This window comes from Ochlerotatus camptorhynchus, unplaced genomic scaffold (assembly GCF_037179485.1).
Source record: "Ochlerotatus camptorhynchus isolate MF236.1 unplaced genomic scaffold, CSIRO-AGI_Acam_v1.1 ptg000417l, whole genome shotgun sequence".
NCBI lineage: Eukaryota > Metazoa > Arthropoda > Insecta > Diptera > Culicidae > Ochlerotatus > Ochlerotatus camptorhynchus.
In genome coordinates this window covers 208,994-226,651 of record NW_027040903.1, presented here as the reverse complement: position 1 = coordinate 226,651, position 17,658 = coordinate 208,994, and the positions used below count along the sequence as shown (strand labels likewise).

At 44.0% G+C, this 17,658-nt stretch overlaps 1 protein-coding gene across 2 annotated transcripts; it reads left to right on the top strand.

Annotated features, from left to right (window-relative positions):
- Positions 1-859: 859 nt before the first annotated feature.
- On the top strand, positions 860-3,564 carry Ada2b (Transcriptional adapter 2B). Of its 2 annotated transcripts, none has more exons than XM_065233797.1 (4): positions 860-994; positions 1,302-2,162; positions 2,597-2,673; positions 2,743-3,564. In XM_065233797.1, the coding sequence occupies exons 2-4, from the start codon at positions 1,359-1,361 to the stop codon at positions 3,146-3,148; spliced, it is 1,287 nt and encodes a 428-aa protein (XP_065089869.1). In that variant the 5' UTR covers positions 860-994; positions 1,302-1,358; the 3' UTR covers positions 3,149-3,564. The 2 variants fall into 2 exon arrangements, with proteins under 2 accessions (XP_065089869.1, XP_065089871.1); XM_065233799.1 differs by having other exon boundaries at positions 861-994; positions 2,533-2,673; positions 2,743-2,995.
- Positions 3,565-17,658: the final 14,094 nt, after the last annotated feature.

The following is a 17,658-nucleotide window of genomic DNA, read 5'->3' as shown; positions in this document are numbered from 1 at the left end:
CAATTGCAATAAAACATACTTTGGCGGTACAATATGTAAACAAACTTTATTAGAGTCATGGGGGCTCGAGCATTCCTGGCTCACAGCTTTTAGCGGGAATCAACTGACGAAGAGCAAAACAATTTTATACTCGAGAAAACTTTCAAGTAGTTTTCCATTAGCTTGCAACATACAATCGATTGACTCCGCAGTACTCAGCTCAAAAGTAACTTATTGGGCTGAACTTATATAGTTGGGTCGAATCTCTCGTTCCTTTTTTGACAACAATAACGAGTGCAAGTGAGAGACTGAACTCAAAATTAAGTAAAAAAAACTCAAATTTTGGGTGGTATTTTTTCTCCGTATACTATATTTGTTTTACTCAAATTTGAATTATAGAGATTTTCATGTCCGGTTGAATTGGTGCGATATGTGAGAGTGTGTTAGTGAATATCCGAGGAAAATACATAACAAATCGATGTCAAACTCATTTTGACAGATCTACTTTCATACATTTTTTAGGTTAGTCAGAGGAAAACAATTAACAACTTTACACGGTATTGCTCCCGCTAGTGTGCGTGCGTTAAACGTCACTAATCTCTATTGGGCTGAACCCGGGAATTGAGGGAAAAGTACTTTTTTTAAGTTTTGGGTAGTTTTTCATCTCCGTGTAGGTTCATACAATATTTTTTTTATAAAACTGGCAACCTTTGTTAATTCTGATGATAATATTCATTTTCATTGGTTCAGTGTGCTATAAAATCATGATCGAAATGAACTACCACTCACCAATTCACCAGAAAACTGTGCACATCCAACATGGCGGGTAAGTGATTCACATCGCTAGCGATAAGCTCCCGTTTAAATTGGCCCAAATCGTGCGATTTTATGACTAATTTATTTCTTCTGTACCGCAGAACTGTTCGCCAAGTACACCTGCACAAACTGCCAGGAAGATATTCCCGGAATCCGTGTTCACTGCGTCGTTTGTGCCGATTTTGAGTTGTGCCTAGCGGTAAGTAATTTATTAAAAGGAGGGAGTTATTAGTGGGAAAAAATGGCTGACCCGATGCGGAAGATTGATTTTTGTGTTCATCGTCATCGCTCTTTCTAGAAGCGGCTGGTGATGACGTCAATGATTTGACGGATGAATACTGCAATATTTGTGCATAAGTGAATGACGTGACTGAAGTCAGTTGGTGTTGGTAATGAACAAAAATCAGCTGAACGGGATGCTGGAAAAATAACACTACTTTTGTTTTTGTTTATTTTACAATGCATGTTATTACTCCAGTTCGATTATCAGCCAATTTCCATTGCAGTGCTTCGCGGCCGGAGCCGAGATCGGCCAGCATCGAAATGATCACTCGTATCAGTTCATGGACTCGGGCATATTGTCGATCTATCGCGGCAAGGGAGGATGGTCTGCTAGGGAAGAGTTGCACCTGTTGGATGCCATCGAGCAGTATGGCTTTGGCAATTGGGAAGACATCAGCAAACACATAGAAACCCGTACCTCGGAAGAGGCCAAGGATGAGTACGTTTCGAAGTTTCTTAACGGAACTGTTGGACGTCATACATGGTCGACGGCCATCGATCAACGGCCTCAGCTAACCGATCATACATCAGATGATACGGGTCCTCTAGGGCAGTTGCTCGTCCAGAAGCTACCGCCAATGGACTGTTCCAACGAAGAAGCGGCTGCACTCGGATATATGCCAAACCGGGACGATTTCGAGCGTGAATACGATCCGACAGCTGAGCAGCTAGTATCCACACTGTCACTGCAACCGGATGATGAAGATGTTGATATGCTGCTAAAACTAGCACAGGTCGATATCTACACCAGAAGACTGCGAGAACGAGCCCGACGGAAACGGGTCGTTCGAGACTATCAGCTGATAGCAAACTTCTTCCGTGGCAATGCCAAGCGAGTGCGCATGAGTCGCGACCAGCGAGAATTCCGCGAAAGATTGCGTACTTTTTCGCAGTTTTACACATCGTTGGAATTTGAACGTTTGATAGCCTCACTGGAACGCGAACGTACACTGCGCATACGACTGTCAGAGTTGAATCGGTACCGCTGGAACGGACTTCAACGGATGGATGAATGTGTTCACTTTGAACAGCATGCAGCGGCCGCACAGCACCGCAATACTGGGCCCTATGGACACGGTCGGACGGTAAGTGTGATTGTTTTTATTTTGTCATGTAGTGTTAATCTCGGAAAGCTGTTTCAAGTCAGTTCAAACCATGGTTGTTTATGATGACGTTAACGTTTGCAATGGGAATTTGCATTGAAGACGTTAACCTAACAACTTTGATTCCAACTCAACATAATCATCAATAAGCTCCTAAATTCCAACTCTCCGAGATTAATCCCATTTCTCAATTATACATGGGAGCTATTTTAACTGCAATTATTGAACGAGAGTGCTAATATTTTTTTAATTGTTTCTTTCCCATTTCTCCTTCAAACCGAACTACTGTATCGCATGTTCCCAATAAAAAAACATCGATTGTTGTCGGGTGGAACAAATCAAAACAAAATAGCTTACATGTATAATTGGTCCGAACGGTCAATCGATTCCCGGCTGTATAAGACAAATTTTGACAGGACAACCGAAACAAAGGCGGCTCATGCGAAACAAGCAAGGGATCCTCGGCGTTGTCCAGCTCACAGATAAGAAGAAGGTATTTATAGATCCTACAGATCATTTCAAACACTGCAAACTTAACACTCGTCCATTTATCCCTAAACAGCGAAAGCGACGGCCGAAGCTTAAGTTCCACCGGCCAAAAGCTCACGCACCACACCGACGACCGGGTCTGCTCCGACGGCTCATACAACAGCAGAAACTACTCGGATAGCTCACGGGGAACGGATCCATCGAGGCACCAGCAGTCGAATCTCCACAGCCATCATCATCAGCTGCAGGTGCAGTCGCTTCCGGATCCGGTGCAGCAACAGCCCGGCGTACAGCTACTCACGTCAAACGAGCTACAACTGTGCAACTCCCTCAACCTGCCGGTCACTCGGTACCTTAGCCTGAAAACGGTACTGCTTGGCCGGCCATCGCTCGACCACGGGATCAATTCGGTGGCCGAGGGCATAGTGAAGAAATATCTCATCAAGTCGGGTTGGCTGCAAACGAGTCCTCAGAACTGAGGAAACCTCGAGTAGATGTTATCAAATTGGCATTGATCTCAAATTGAAGGTGAATATTTGTGAGCGTGTTCTGTGTAATATCGACATTAATAGAAGCTGATCCAAAATCAACTGCATTAGTCATATTCTGCACGGATAATCAGCATCATTTTCCAGCATTATGCATTCTACAGACAATTCCTCACGATGGAATCCAATAGGTAGCTACTGATACTGCCTGTTCAAAGTAAATATTCAAGTTTAATTAGCGATCAATTTATACGTGTTATTAACGGTAGATGTAGACATTAATCAATATTGGATACTAGGTGTTACTTGGAAAGAGTATACCGTTTTCTGTCACAGTGTTCACCGACGCTAGCTGCGAGCTTGATTGTGGCGGAAAGCTTAGTCTGTATATATAGTCCATTTAATAAATTATTGTCAATAAATTTTAATCTTAAACCTACAAAATTATGCATTTCTTAAGAAGCTATCACATCTCCTTTTCGGTATCATCGGTAATAGTAAGGTTCTTAATCGGATACAGAATGGTAAATTGATAGCAGATGGTCAGACTGAGCAGTTGTTATATGTTAAAAGCCTATCTTGATGACATTTTTCTTGTCGATAACACCCTTGTAACTTGTTATAACTGGGCCCTTATTACGGGTGTCACTTCACTGTGAAAACTAAGTGAAGTGACCAGTTGTCACTCACGGTGAAATGATTGCCGTGTAAATCAAATGGGAATCACTTCACCGTAAGTGATAAGTTGTCACTTCACCCTGATTTCAACTTCAAGGTATTGCCTAAGAACCAGATTCGTGACACATGGAAACGCTACAGGGAGAATTTTGAATATGTACAGCTCGCAAATCGAGAAGCAAACAAAGTCAGGCTCAAACATATTCTTGGCTCTAGCTTGTCCTGAAGTTTATGAGGTTTTTGAATCGATTCCGGGAGCAAACGTTGAACCATGTAGTGGCGTAGATCCGTTCGAGGTTGTGTTAGATAAGCTAGATGAGTCTTTTGGTACAAAGTGTCATGATGCTTTCGAACGGAATGTATTTTGAAAGTTGAAGCAAGATTCTGGAAAAAAAATCCTTCTTCGTGTAATGGATACCGCGAAACGGTGCAATTTTGGAGCAGCGACACAAGAAAGTCGGGAAATTGGTCTTCTTCTTCTTCTTCGCTTTTCAAGCTTATTGCATATCGCAAATTAGCTTATTGCGTGTTCTCAACTTAGTGTTCTAAGATGCACTTCCACAGTTATTAATTGAGAGCTTTCGATGCCTGTACCATTTTTGCATTGGTATAATTGTGTGGCAAGTCCAATCATACTTCTATGCCCAGGGAAGTCGAGAAATTTTCCAACCCGAAAAATTCCTAGACCGGACCGGGAATTGAACCCAGCCACCTCCAGCATGGTCTTGCTTTGTAGCTGCGCCTTTGCCGACTGAGCTAAGGGAGTATCATCGATAAAATGATTTTATTCTCTCCACCCGAACTTAAAGAGAAGTTACTTTCCGAGGAAAGGCTCACCGTAGAAAGTCTTACCAGAATTATTCAGTCTTGTCTTATGGATCGTTGAAATATCAAGTCAGTCAGTTCTCATCTTCTGCTTCGCATTTCAAGCTTATTACCCTTATTCTGCGCCGCGTGTGAGGTGAGGTGACTCGCTGTCACTAGTGAGGTGACAAGTCACCGCGAGTGAGGTGACCCTCCGAGTAAATCAAATGGAGAGTCACCTCACTAGTGACAGCGAGTCACCTCAATAACTGTGGAAGTGAATCTAGAACACTAATAGCGAATTCGTTTATTATTCAGTTCCAACCTGGATCGAGTATCAAGATTGGGTCTGCTTGTTTTCTGACAAACGTCAGTTTGCTCGTTTGTTTTTTAAAACCTAGCTCAGGTTGAGGTTCGCACTGACAAAAAGTTCGGTTTCGCACTGGGTTGGAACTGGTTCCAACCCCGATAATAAACGAATTCGCTATAAGTTGAGGAGCGCGCAATAAGCTTATGAGGTCTAGGGCTCTATTATCACCGTCACGTCACCTCACTTTCTTGTCACCGAGACCAAAAAGTGACGATCATAATGGCTCCGGTGACGTGACTCTCATCACTGAGTGACAAAAAGTAAGGCTCATAATCGCTCCAGTGACGCTGATGAGCCCTTTTCTATTGTTAATCCAGGTTTGAGATCGACGAAATTAAAAATGGTTTGAGGGAACATACACAAATGACGTAGCTATTGTTGGGGGAGGGAGGGTATCAAGTAGTGACCGGTCATGTATTAGGTATAGCAAAATACGCTACGAGAGGGAGGAGGGGGGATTATGTAATTGGTCAAAAATATGCTACGTCATTTATAGATATTCCCGTAATACTTTGTTCACAAAACCTACAGCGGAGATTCGCTATTTGGGGAGGCCTTTTCGAGTTTTTGACGTATTTAATCAAATCTCTAGTAACGTCACTCCGTCACCAAGTGACTCAAGTGACACTCATAATCGCTCCAGTGAAGTGATCACCAGGTGAAGTGACAGTGATAATATTCTGCGCCGCGAGTGAGGTGAAGTGACTTGCTGTCACTAATGAGGTGACAGCGAGTAACCTCACCTCACTCGCGGCGCAGAATAAGGGGGATTAATTGAGAGCTTTCGATGCCTGTACCATTTTTGCATTACACTGAGGCAAATAGACCTAAGAATTTCATATGGCTCAACCTTCAACCATTTCATTCTCCCAAGCGTTGAAAGACGAGTGGTCAACACACGGGCCCCCTAACATCAACGTCCATTTTCCGGTCCCAGTCTGCTCCGATTTATTATTTGTTTGTCAACATTATTTTTCATAAGACAAATCAATGTAATTCGCACTCATTTCTTATGGTTAAATTTCATGTGTTTCCTATGGAATTCTTACGTTCTTTTTCCTGCGTGTAGTATAATTGTGTGGCAAGTACAATACTCTATGCCCAGGGATGTCGAGAAATTTCCTAACCCGAAAAATTCTTAGACCGGACCGGGAATCGAACCCAGCCACTTCCAGCATAGTCTTGCTTTGTAGCTGCACCTCTACCGACTGAGCTAGGGAGTTCAGTTCTCATCTGCTGGCCATGATTCCAGGGATGTTCAAAGACCAGGCACTGTAAACAAAATTCAATTTTCGTGGCTTCCTACGGGTGAATGCTATCGGTGCGGACGCACAGGGCATTACGATAATGATGCAAATTGCCCCGCTAAGAATCAAAAATGAAACAATGGCGTACACAACGGTGCAACACATCCAACCCATCTCGTTCGGTGAAGCGTAGAGCGGAGGGACCACATGAATGGAAAGGTTCTAAAATACGAGTGGTTAGAGCCATTGATCATTCCTCGAATGTGAAGACCGGTCGACGGAACAACCCACCAGGTGTTTGAACCACCGCCTGCCTAACTCTGCCTATTGTCACCTCCAGGACACGTCCACGTACCCATCCGTTCCTTCTGGTTTTGTCAATCACGATCACCAAATCTCCACATTTAACCGGTTTTGTCTCACCAAACCACTTGGTGCGTCTAGTTGGTGTTGGCAGGTATTCCATAATCCACCGCTTCCAGAAATAGTCGATGCGCTGCTGAACTCGGGATTTATAGGTGATTTTCTCGTCAGGGGAACTAACCTTGTTGTACCTCAGAAGTTGCGTACTGGCCCACAAAGACCATCCTGGGGAAACGGTTATGATAAAGAGGTTTAGAGAAGGTGTGTGGTGGCCAGCTGTTGATAAGGAAGTCGTTCGACACTGTCCGCATTCTTCGGATGTGTCTGACAGAGACCGTGTTCTCAAGGAAAAGGGAAGGCAGACAGCAGATGCTTGCCGTAACGCAAAACAATCAACCCTGGTGATACCGTTTTCTAATCTAATCGAATCTAATCTAATCTAACACCAACACAGCCAGTTCTTGAAAGCATCCTGGAAAATGATACATATACCTGCATCATTTTTCTTGTCTATTTGATATATGTTTCACATAGAGATGCGTCACACATATCAAAACGGCCAGGCCTACTGTGCAGCATTTAAGGAGCAAGATGATTCACAAAACATCGGGCCTGTTTAAATCGAAAATTTAAACACGATGCTTCAGAATCCAATAAATGGATGAAACGTGGACATCTCGTACCGTCCGTTCCGATTTGGGTAATTATATGATTGGTTGGTCGTTGGAAGCATCAAAGCTAGAAAGGTTAAGGGATACTCCATTTTCTTCTGACGGTTGGGACATGAGCACCAACTCTTGCCCTAGCCTTTTATGACTTATGGCTATAGCGCCATTACTCGTTTTCTGAAATGAGAAGACGGAAAAGAAAAGGAGAAGGACAAATGGAAAAAGGATTATGTGAAATCTATGAACATAAACAATTGTTTTTGATTTGTAATAAACAATATAGAAATGCATAACGGCGCGGTGGTCACTACCCGAGTCTTGTCACTATTATCAAGTCATAAAAAGTAACAACCCAAGTAACCAAAAGTTCCGCATTCAACGATTAAAATCACTTCCAAGTTCCGTAAAGTTCAAATAAAGTTCCGACAGAACTTTCAAGCCACATGAAGCAATCCGCATTACCCACAAAATTTAATGTATGTAAATATGAAATGATCAGTGTATTGGAATACCAGGCGGGCAAACACCAAATTAAAATTCATCAAGGTGTTGTGTTTCGTATTCATGTCAGTCAGCTGGCACTGAAAACTCCAACAGTAGGCGTGACAACAGCTCACTTTATTATATCTCAGATGGCGCAGCGGTTCGTGCTGGGGTTCTCACGCAGAAGGACTGGGTTTAATTCTCCAAATAGCTCCAATTCTACTACTAATGTTGATAAATCAATACACATTAATACCTACGTTTAGAAATAACTTTCATAAAAGTGCGAACTAAATATAGAATTTATGTAGAGGACAAAGACATTTTTTAATTTATTTTCTAAAAGTTCCATTCAAGTTCCACCAGAAGCTGCTTAGAATGCTCTTCAATTATGATACCGGAACTTTCAAGTTCTTATAACGACTTAAAAATGAGGCTGCTTAGAATTCTATAGACCACCACCAACCAAGCTGCTTAAGCCACAAATAGCCTTTTATCAGAACTTTTGGTTACTTGGGAAGGACTAAAATCTGATCCTTTGATTACTGGAAAATCCTGTCTCCCTAGCTTGAAGTTGTCACGACTAGGGTTCGGTGGTAGATCTTATACCAGTCACGCACCACAAAATGGTGATCTCCCAACGTTACTGGTTTGAAAAGATAAAAATTTACAAAATGGAACGAACTCACCAAGTTTAGCCAATTGAACCTGAAAGCTGCCTGACACCTGGCGCCTGTGCATTGGCAAGCCTTTTCGTGGCCAATAGTCAGGTTCAACGCTGTGACTCAACAAATGATGGAACTAATGATGAGACGCCTCGTGGAGGTTCTACTTGGCTTCGGAACAGTTTCTCAGCGGCAAATAATAAGGACCTAATAATGAGGAACCAAATAATGAGGAACTAGAAATTGTCTCCTGGGCCTGGTTATGGCCAGATCAGCAACCGATTATAGATTTTTAAAAAACTCCATGGGAAAAACAAACGTCAGGTTCTAACACCTCAGCTTCTGTTCTTACAGTTCAGTTTGTTACTTGAGAAAGAGCCGGAAAGAACAACCAACAAGGCTGGCTGTTGGTGCTAGGTCCTGAGAGGCCGACCGAACTGATCGATGATGATGATCGGCGGTTAAAGAGGTTCCGAAAGGCCAATAGAGCAGACGAAACCTGTTTTTTTTTTAATGCGTTTATTTTTCCAGGCTCATTTGCTATAGCTTTGCGGAGCCAATATTCATTGATTAGATTACAAAATTACTTAAAACTAACGTTAGTAAAGCGGGGGCCGATTACTCGCGGCTATCTCGAGGTTAGGGGTGACAAATTGTAACAAATGGATGGCAGGGAAGGGATTGTGAACACAAGGTTTGGAGAGCAATGTGCTCTTGATCTCGAACTAAGCGACACTCTGATGAAAAAGACAAACATGGGGGTACACCGATGGGCAGCTAACTACTTGGGAGAACACAAGATGACACTAACTACTAAATCCTCAGATCTATCCGTTTTAAAAACACATAAATTAAATTCAAATAGTCGAGATCTCGGCTCGCCAAGACATCTCTAACGGGTATCGCGGGTTGTTTTCCTCGGGCCCTGAGGGATGTGGATAAATCAGATCTGGCAACACGGTGTAGGGTACACGACCAAACAACATGCTCGATATCGTGATAACCACTGCCACACGCACATAAATTGCTGTCTGAGAGCCCAATTCGATAGAAGTGCGAGTCTAACGAGCAGTGATTGGACATAAGCCTTGATATAACGCGTATAAAGTCGCGGCTCATGTCCAACCCTTTGAACCATGGTTTGTTCGACACCTGTGGGAGAATAGAATGTAACCATCTTCCCAATTCACCATCATTCCATTTTTGTTGCCAACTGATGAGGACTTGCTGGCGAGCAATGGAGAAAAATTCGTTGAAGGCGATTTGTCGCTCAAAAATATCGCCTTCCATAGCGCCCACCTTAGCCAACGAGTCCGCTTTCTCATTACCCGGAATTGAGCAATGAGATGGGACCCAAGCTAAGGTGATAGTATAGGAGCAGTTAGATAAAGCACTCAGTTTAGATCGTATTTCAGGCAGGAAATACGAGGAGTGCTTCATCGGTCTCATTGAACGAATAGCCTCCAATGAGCTAAGACTAACCGTAAAAATGAAATAATGGTCAGAAGGTAGTGAGGCAATTCGCTCTACTGCGTAAAATATAGCTGCGAATTCCGCAACGTATACTGAGCATGGTTTCTGCAGTTTATAAGAGGTGCTATGAAATTGATTAAATTCACCAAATCCAGTGGAAGCATTTATGGTTGACCCATCTGTGAAAAATCTTTTATCGTTACTTATATGGTGGTACTTGATTGCAAAAATTGAGGGAACATTCCATGGATTTCTTGCATCATGGTCAGATCAAAATTTACAGAGGAATTATAGAAGGCTTGAAAGCAATCACGATTGGAGATTAATGAAGAAGGGCCAACCTCCAGCGTCATGTACTCATAGTACAAACTCATGAATCTTGTTTGAGGATTTCTGTCGAGTAGCTTCTCAAAATTTTCTATTACCAATGGGTTCATTACTTCACAACGGATAAGAAACCGGAAGGACAGTTCCGCGAAACGATCTGTCAATGGGAGAACACCCGCGAGTACTTCGAGGCTCATCGTATGCGTCGAGTGCATACAGCCAAGCGCGATCGGAGGCAACGGTATTGAACCCGTTGTAGCTTCAGGATGTGTGTTTTTGCCGCGGATTGAAAGCAGAAGCTACCGTACTCTAGGACCGACAAGATGGTTGTTCGATACAACCTGATCAGATCTTCCGGGTGTGCTCCCCACCAAGTTCCGGTAATTGTACGAAGAAAATTTTTATTCTTTGTTGGCATTTTTGTTTCAGATACGCAATATGTTTTCCCATGTGCTTTTGGAATCGAACCAAACACCTAAACACTTGAAAGGTATACTTTGAGTGATTGTTCTACCCTTTAGTTGAAGCAGTAACTGTACAAGATGATGCTTCCTAGAAAAAACAACCAACTCAGTTTTCTCCGGAGAGAAGATACCCAGCTTCATAGCCCAAGTAGACAAATTGTCTAAGGTATCTTGCAATGGTCCTTGCAGGTCCGGTGCACTTGGTCCTATAACGGACACAACGCCGTCATCTGCAAGCTGCCTTAGCGAGCAATTTTCACCAAGACAACCATCAATGTCTTTTACATAAAAATTATAAAGGAGGGGGCTTAAACATGAGCCCTGGGGGAGACCCATGTAACTAATTCGCGAAGTTGTCGAGTTTCCATGAGAAAAGCTCATATATTTCTCAGACAACAAGTTGCTCAAATAGTTGTTCATAATTGGTGAAAGCCCACTATCGTGGAGTTTATCCGAAAGGACATCGATACAAACAGAATCAAAAGCCCCCTTAATGTCCAAGAAAACTGAACCCATTTGCTGTTTTTGCGCATAGGCCAGTTGAATTTCAGTTGAAAGCAACGCAAGACAGTCGCTCGTTCCTTTGCCTCTCCGAAATCCAAATTGCGTATCTGAAAGTAAACCATTCGACTCGACCCATTTGTCTAGACGAAAAAGAATCATTTTCTCCAACAATTTCCGTATACAGGACAGCATCGCGATGGGCCGGTACGAGTTATAATCCGACGCGGGTTTACCAGGTTTTCGAATGGCGATAACTCTTACTTGCCTCCAGTCATCCGGAACAATGTTGTGCTCCAGAAATTGATTGAATAAGTTCAACAAGCGTCTCTTCGCGACGTCTGGGAGATTTTTAAGCAAGTTGAACTTGATTCTATCCATTCCTGGAGCTGAGTTGTTACATGAGAGGAGAGCAAGTGAGAATTCCACCATCGAAAACGGGGAATCTATTTAGTTACTACCCGACGGACGATCACGAACGTTGGTTTGAACCGGTACCGAATCAGGGCAAACTTTCCGCGCGAAGCTGAAAATCCATCTGTCCGAGTACTCCTTGTCCTCATTTATCGGTGATGACGCGTTTCGCATTCTTCTGCCGACATTCCAGAGTGTTCTCATGGAAGTCTCTCGCGACAAACCATCGACGAACCGACGCCAGTAACCGCGTTTTTTTTTTGCTTTAATCAAGCCCTTAAAAGTTTTCTCGAGGTCGGTGTACCGCTCGAAATCCCCGACCTTACCGTGTCTGCGGAAGCGTTTAAACGTGGCGGACTTCTCTCTTCGCGTCGGTGCAATTCTTATCCCACCACGGAGTGGGAGGTCGCTTGCGAACGGAAACATCCAGAACACGTTTCGTCTGTGCTTGCAGCGCACAATCGATGATTAGACGCGCGAGAAAGGAGTACTCATCCAGTGGAGGAAGTGTTTCAATCGATTGACTGGCATCAATAACCGCGGACGCAAATTTTTGCCAGTCAATGTTTTTCGTAAGATCGTACGCGATGTCAACCGAGCGAGTAGAAGATGAACCATTGGTAATATAAATTTTGATTGGCAAGTGGTCACTACCGTAGGGATCTTGGATTACTTTCCACGAGCAATCCAACGATAGTGAACTCGAACAGAGGGAGAGGTCTAATCTACTTTCTCTTGCTTGGGGGTTCTGGCTACTACTTCCCGAGTGTTTAGAATTGTCATATTGAAGCTATCGCAAAGGTCGTATATCAACGTTGAGCGGTTGTCATCGTACAGTTCCCCCCAGCCTGTACCGTGGGAGTTAAAATCTCCTAATATCAACCGAGGCTCAGGTAAAACTGAGCAGATATCTGAGAAACCTTGGCGAGAAATCGCAGTTCTCGGAGGAAGATATACTGAGGCAATACTGAGACTTTTACCTCGAACATTTACCTGACATGCAACTACTTCAATGCCTGTCACGGAAGGCAGATCGATTCTATAAAAGGAATGGAGTTTGTTGATCCCGAGAAGCACCCCTCCATACGAAACGAAACCTGGTTGAAGGAAAACTAATTAAAACTTCACAAAACACGAAAAACAAACGGAGCAAGAAATTTACAACCGTTTTGATGAAAAACTTGTTATACCTGGTAACAAACTTTCACTGAACTTCGCAGCAACCGAATACACTGTGGTTGCGAAGAATGGGCCTCGTGTGACTGTGGAGGACAACATATTATCAGGTAAAACTTACCTAAGAAACTCATCTTATCTATAGCAGGTTGGTGGAAATATCGACGTGCCACAACTGCCTGACGGATCCCACGAGTAAGAGATTGCTGATGCTGAAGCTCGGAAGCATCCACGCAAATATCCAGGATTACCAGATGCATTCAGAGAATTTACGTTGTATCTCACCTTCCGGTCTACAACAGAAAGGAAGATGTGGTTGCGGAGTGAATCTGCTAGCCCCTCGTGATGGTAACGGTGGAAGGCAGCGACAGGAGGTAAGAGAAACAAAGTGAATGGCGATCAAAGATAATACACGTCGGTCTAAAGATTATTAATAACAGCTAAAGGTTGATAAGTCGATAAGTCTAAATATCGTAATTTAATGTAATACGGGTCCGAAGTACTACAAGTGTCATTCCCACTATTGAAATCTACTCATAAATTAGATAAATACATATATAAAAATTAGGTATAACAATGAAACTAAAACGTGCAGAATCGAAACATACCTAACTAATAATCCAAGATTCAAGTTAAGAAGGAAAATTTTAGCCACTCTTTAACAAGCAAATGGAATTGCTATGGTGAAGCAGTGAACGCCTGGTCAGGGAATAAAACTGTCTAACTTCTAATAATAAAAAAAAATAGATTGCTGAATCCTAATCCCCTAATTTACAATGTGAGAAGGAGCATTACATTTCAAATAACTTCTAGGAAGACATCACACCTCCCGACCGCAAAAACAACTGCACGATCATCCGTGAGCATGTGGAATCGTTACACTGAAACAAAATCCATTGGTAAAAATACTATATTACTGGTTTAAATTGAATACCCTAACCAATAGATTTGTGCAGAAAAAAATTTCATTTAATTTTATTTTTATTTCTATCAAAATTACTATGCATTTTGACCAAGCATAGTAGTTTTGCCAGAATCATAGTAAATTTTTTAACATTCATAGTCAACTATACTGAATTCATAGTAGATTTAACGGTAATAAGCATGATTATATTGAGAATAAGTGTTTTCTGCAAAATAGTACTCCTAACTATGGTCCTAGTTTCAGTGTAGGCTCAACTTCGTCACAATTAAGTCCCTGCTCTCCGGCTTTCGTATTTGGTGACTACAATCAAGCTGGTCTGCAGTGGCGCTTTACAGACAGTGGCACACCATTAATTGATCCACTGCTTTCGCATATGGATCACAGATGAAACCTGGCGGAAGATTGAGGAGCGTAGAGAAGCAAAAGCCGCGATAGAGCGGGCGAGAACCAGAGGAGCCAAGAACGAAGCCTGTCAACGGTACACGGCTCTAGAGAAGGAAGTCAAGCGCTCTTGCAGACGGGACAAGCGAGCGTGGGTGAACTCCCTGGCCGACGAAGGGGAGAAAGCCGCAAGCACTGGCGATATACGCCTCCTCTACGATATCTCACGACGCCTGAGTGGAGCAAGGATGAACCCGAGGATGCCACTGAAGGACACGACTGGACAATCGCTTACCGACCCCACTGACCAGCTGAAACGCTGGTTTGAGCACTTCGAACAACTTCTTCAAGTTTCGACGGCCAACCAGCCATCAACATCTCGGCATGATCCGCCTAGGGTGCGGCGCATCACTCGCGTCAATTCCGAGGCTCCATCACTGCAGGAGATTGAAGCAGCTATCCGAAGCATGAAATCCAACAAGGCTCCAGGGGTCGATCGCATATCAGCAGAGATGCTCAAAGCTGACCCCATGCTATCCGCACAAATGTTGCATCAACTATTCTGTAATATCTGGAACACCGCGACTTTTCCGGCCGACTAGATGCAGGGCATCTTAGTGAAGGTCCCAAAGAAGGGGGATCTGACTGTGTGCGACAATTAGCGAGGCATCATGTTACTGTGTATTGTTCTCAAAGTTCTGTGCAAAGTTATCCTGAATCGGATACAGGAGAAGATGGACGCGACTCTCCGACGGCAGCAGGCAGGATTCCGTGCCGGAAGATCTTGTGTGGACCATATTGTCACGCTCCGCATCATCCTGGAGCAGGTCAATGAATTCCAAGAGTCCCTTTATTTGGTATTCATTGACTACGAAAAAGCTTTCGACCGTCTCAATCACGAGAATCTGTGGGGCACCCTGAGACGCAAGGGAGTCCCGGATAAAATCGTCAACCTCATCGAAGCGCAGTATGAGGCTTTCACGTGCAGAGTTCTGCATAACGGAGCCTTGTCCGACCCTATCCGGGTAGTCGCTGGTGTGAGACAAGGATGTATACTATCACCGCTACTGTTTCTCATCGTAATCGACGAGATCATGGTAGGTGCAATTGACCGTGTACCGAACCGTGGGCTGCTTTGGCAGCCTATCACTATGGAGCATCTCAACGACTTCGATTTGGCTGATGATGTTGCTCTACTAGCACAACGGCGCTCTGATATGCAGAGTAAGCTCAATGACCTAGCCGAACGCTCCTCTGCGGCGGGTCTCACCATCAACGTCAACAAGACCAAATCGTTGGATATCAACACGGGCAACCCTTCCAACTTTACGGTAGCGGGGCAAGCAGTGGAGAAGGTCGAAAGTTTCCAATATCTTGGCAGCCAAATAGCGTCGGACGGCGGGACCAAGAGCGACATGCACGAATCAAGAAGGCTAGGGCTGCCTTTGCGAGTTTACGAAACGTATGGAGATCCAACCAGATAAGTCAACGCACCAAAATCCGAATTTTCAACTCGAACGTGAAATCTGTGTTGTTATACGCCAGCGAGACGTGGTGTGTATCAGCGGAGAACACTCAAAAGCTGCAGGTCTTCATCAACCGATGCCTGCGGTATATAATTCGTGCCTGGTGGCCTCACAACTGGATCTCGAATGCCGAGCTCCATCGTCGATGTCATCAGCAGCCTATAGCAACAGAAATTCGAGAGCGAAAGTGGAGGTGGGTCGGCCACACACTTCAACGGGGCGGAAACGAAATCTGCAAGCAAGCGCTGGATTGGAATCCAGCAGGACATCGCAGCAGAGGCAGACCCAGGGGCTCATGGCGGCGGAGCCTCAATAAGGAAATTAGGCAAGACGATAGAAATCTGACCTGGGCCCAGGTCAAGGCAAAAGCGAGCAGCCGCCCAGGATGGAAGTCTTTCACGTTGGCCCTTTGCACCGCTGGTGGTGCACAGGACCCTTAAGTAAGTAAGTAAGTTTCGCATATGCCGGTTGCTTGCTGTGCTCTTTTGGACGGTTTTAACTTTTACGGGTTCACACAAGTGAATACTTTTCCGAACCGAAATGGACGTTTACTTGATCTTGTCCTGGCAAACGATTCCGCACTACCGGGCACTTCTGTTTCCTTGCCGGTCGAACCACTGATTGATCTAGATGCCGATCTTCCCGCTCTCGTCGTGTCATTTAGTTTACCTACGCCGATTCTTTTTACGCCGTCATCTGAGTGCTACTCTTTGGACTTTCGCCAGGCCGATTATGTTGCATTGAACAATGTGCTTGCGGAAATTGATTGGCAATTTATCGAAGCAGCCGCTAGCGGGAATGATGCTGTGGATTTTGTTCAGTGCTGCACTGGAAGATGCTATTTCCGCATTGTTCCAGCTCGACGACCTCCGCTAAAGCCTGCATGGTCTAACCCACGCCTACGCATGCTAAAACGTCAATGCTCTGCCGCCCTCCGAAAGTATTGTAACTTTCGCTCGCCGTAGGTACTACAAACGACTGTTCAATTTTGCGAGTCGTAGTTATCGAAATTACAATCGGTTTCTCTATAATCGACACGTGAGACGCACGGAAGCAAACCTTCGCACGAATCCGAAAAGTTTTTGGTCGTTTGTCAACTCCAAACGGAAGGAATCCGGGTTGCCTTGTTCCATGTTTCTCGGGAATGACTCGGCTAATAGTAAAAGAGAAAAATGCGACGTGTTTGCTCGTCATTTCAAGCAAGTGTTCCACGATTTTTCCGCTTCGCCAACACAAGTGCTGGACGGTACTGTTGGGATGCCACGTGATGTGTTTAGTTTCGTTATTCCGCGCATTTCAGAAGACCGCAACACGCAAACTGAAGCTCTCGTTCGCCGCTGGACCTGACGGCAATTCGTCATCAGTTCTAAAATGTTGTGTAGCAAATCTCTGCCTTCCACTTGCGAGGCTATTCAATCTCTCGGCACAGCAATGTGAGTTCCCCTGCCGCTGGAAACTTTCTTATCTGTTCCCAATGTAAAAAGGAATCACCAAAACTGTTCGAGATTATCATAAATGGTGCTCTGTTCACACGCTGTAAAAAATATATCGATACAGAACAACACGGTTTCTACCCGAAGCGCTTCGTGTCCACGAACCTGGTGCAGTTCACTTATAACTGTCTGCGATGCATGGATTCAGGATGGCAAGTCGATACTGCGTATATTTCATTTTCATTTCATTTTCAAGCTCAGAAGGGGGTCATAGGGCCAAGTCACCAGCGAAAAATCGCTGTCCATACTGCACCAGGGTAGAGGTATAGATTTGGCATCACAGAATAATAACCACAGGGGTCAAATGAATCCTGTTTACGATACCGGATAGTAAGGAAAGCCCTCCCAGTTCCTCTGTATACAGAACAAATCTGATACTATAATCAGAATTGCTCAGTCTGCATGAAGCAGCCGATTGCATCAAGGAAGTTCTATTAACAACCAAGAATTAATCGTTTGAGGTATACTGATGCATTAAGAAGGTGATATGTGTCACTATGGGAAATCATCATCGTTGCAAATATAAAGAAATTAAACATAACC

Excerpts from the sequence above, each read along its gene's own strand:
- Ada2b (XM_065233797.1), top strand. The coding sequence starts at position 1,359 with ATGGACTCGGGCATATTGTCGATCTATCGCGGCAAGGGAGGATGGTCT. Across the intron at positions 2,163-2,596 it reads CCTATGGACACGGTCGGACG|GACAACCGAAACAAAGGCGG; the intron begins GTAAGTGTGATT and ends AAATTTTGACAG. Across the intron at positions 2,674-2,742 it reads AGCTCACAGATAAGAAGAAG|CGAAAGCGACGGCCGAAGCT; the intron begins GTATTTATAGAT and ends ATCCCTAAACAG.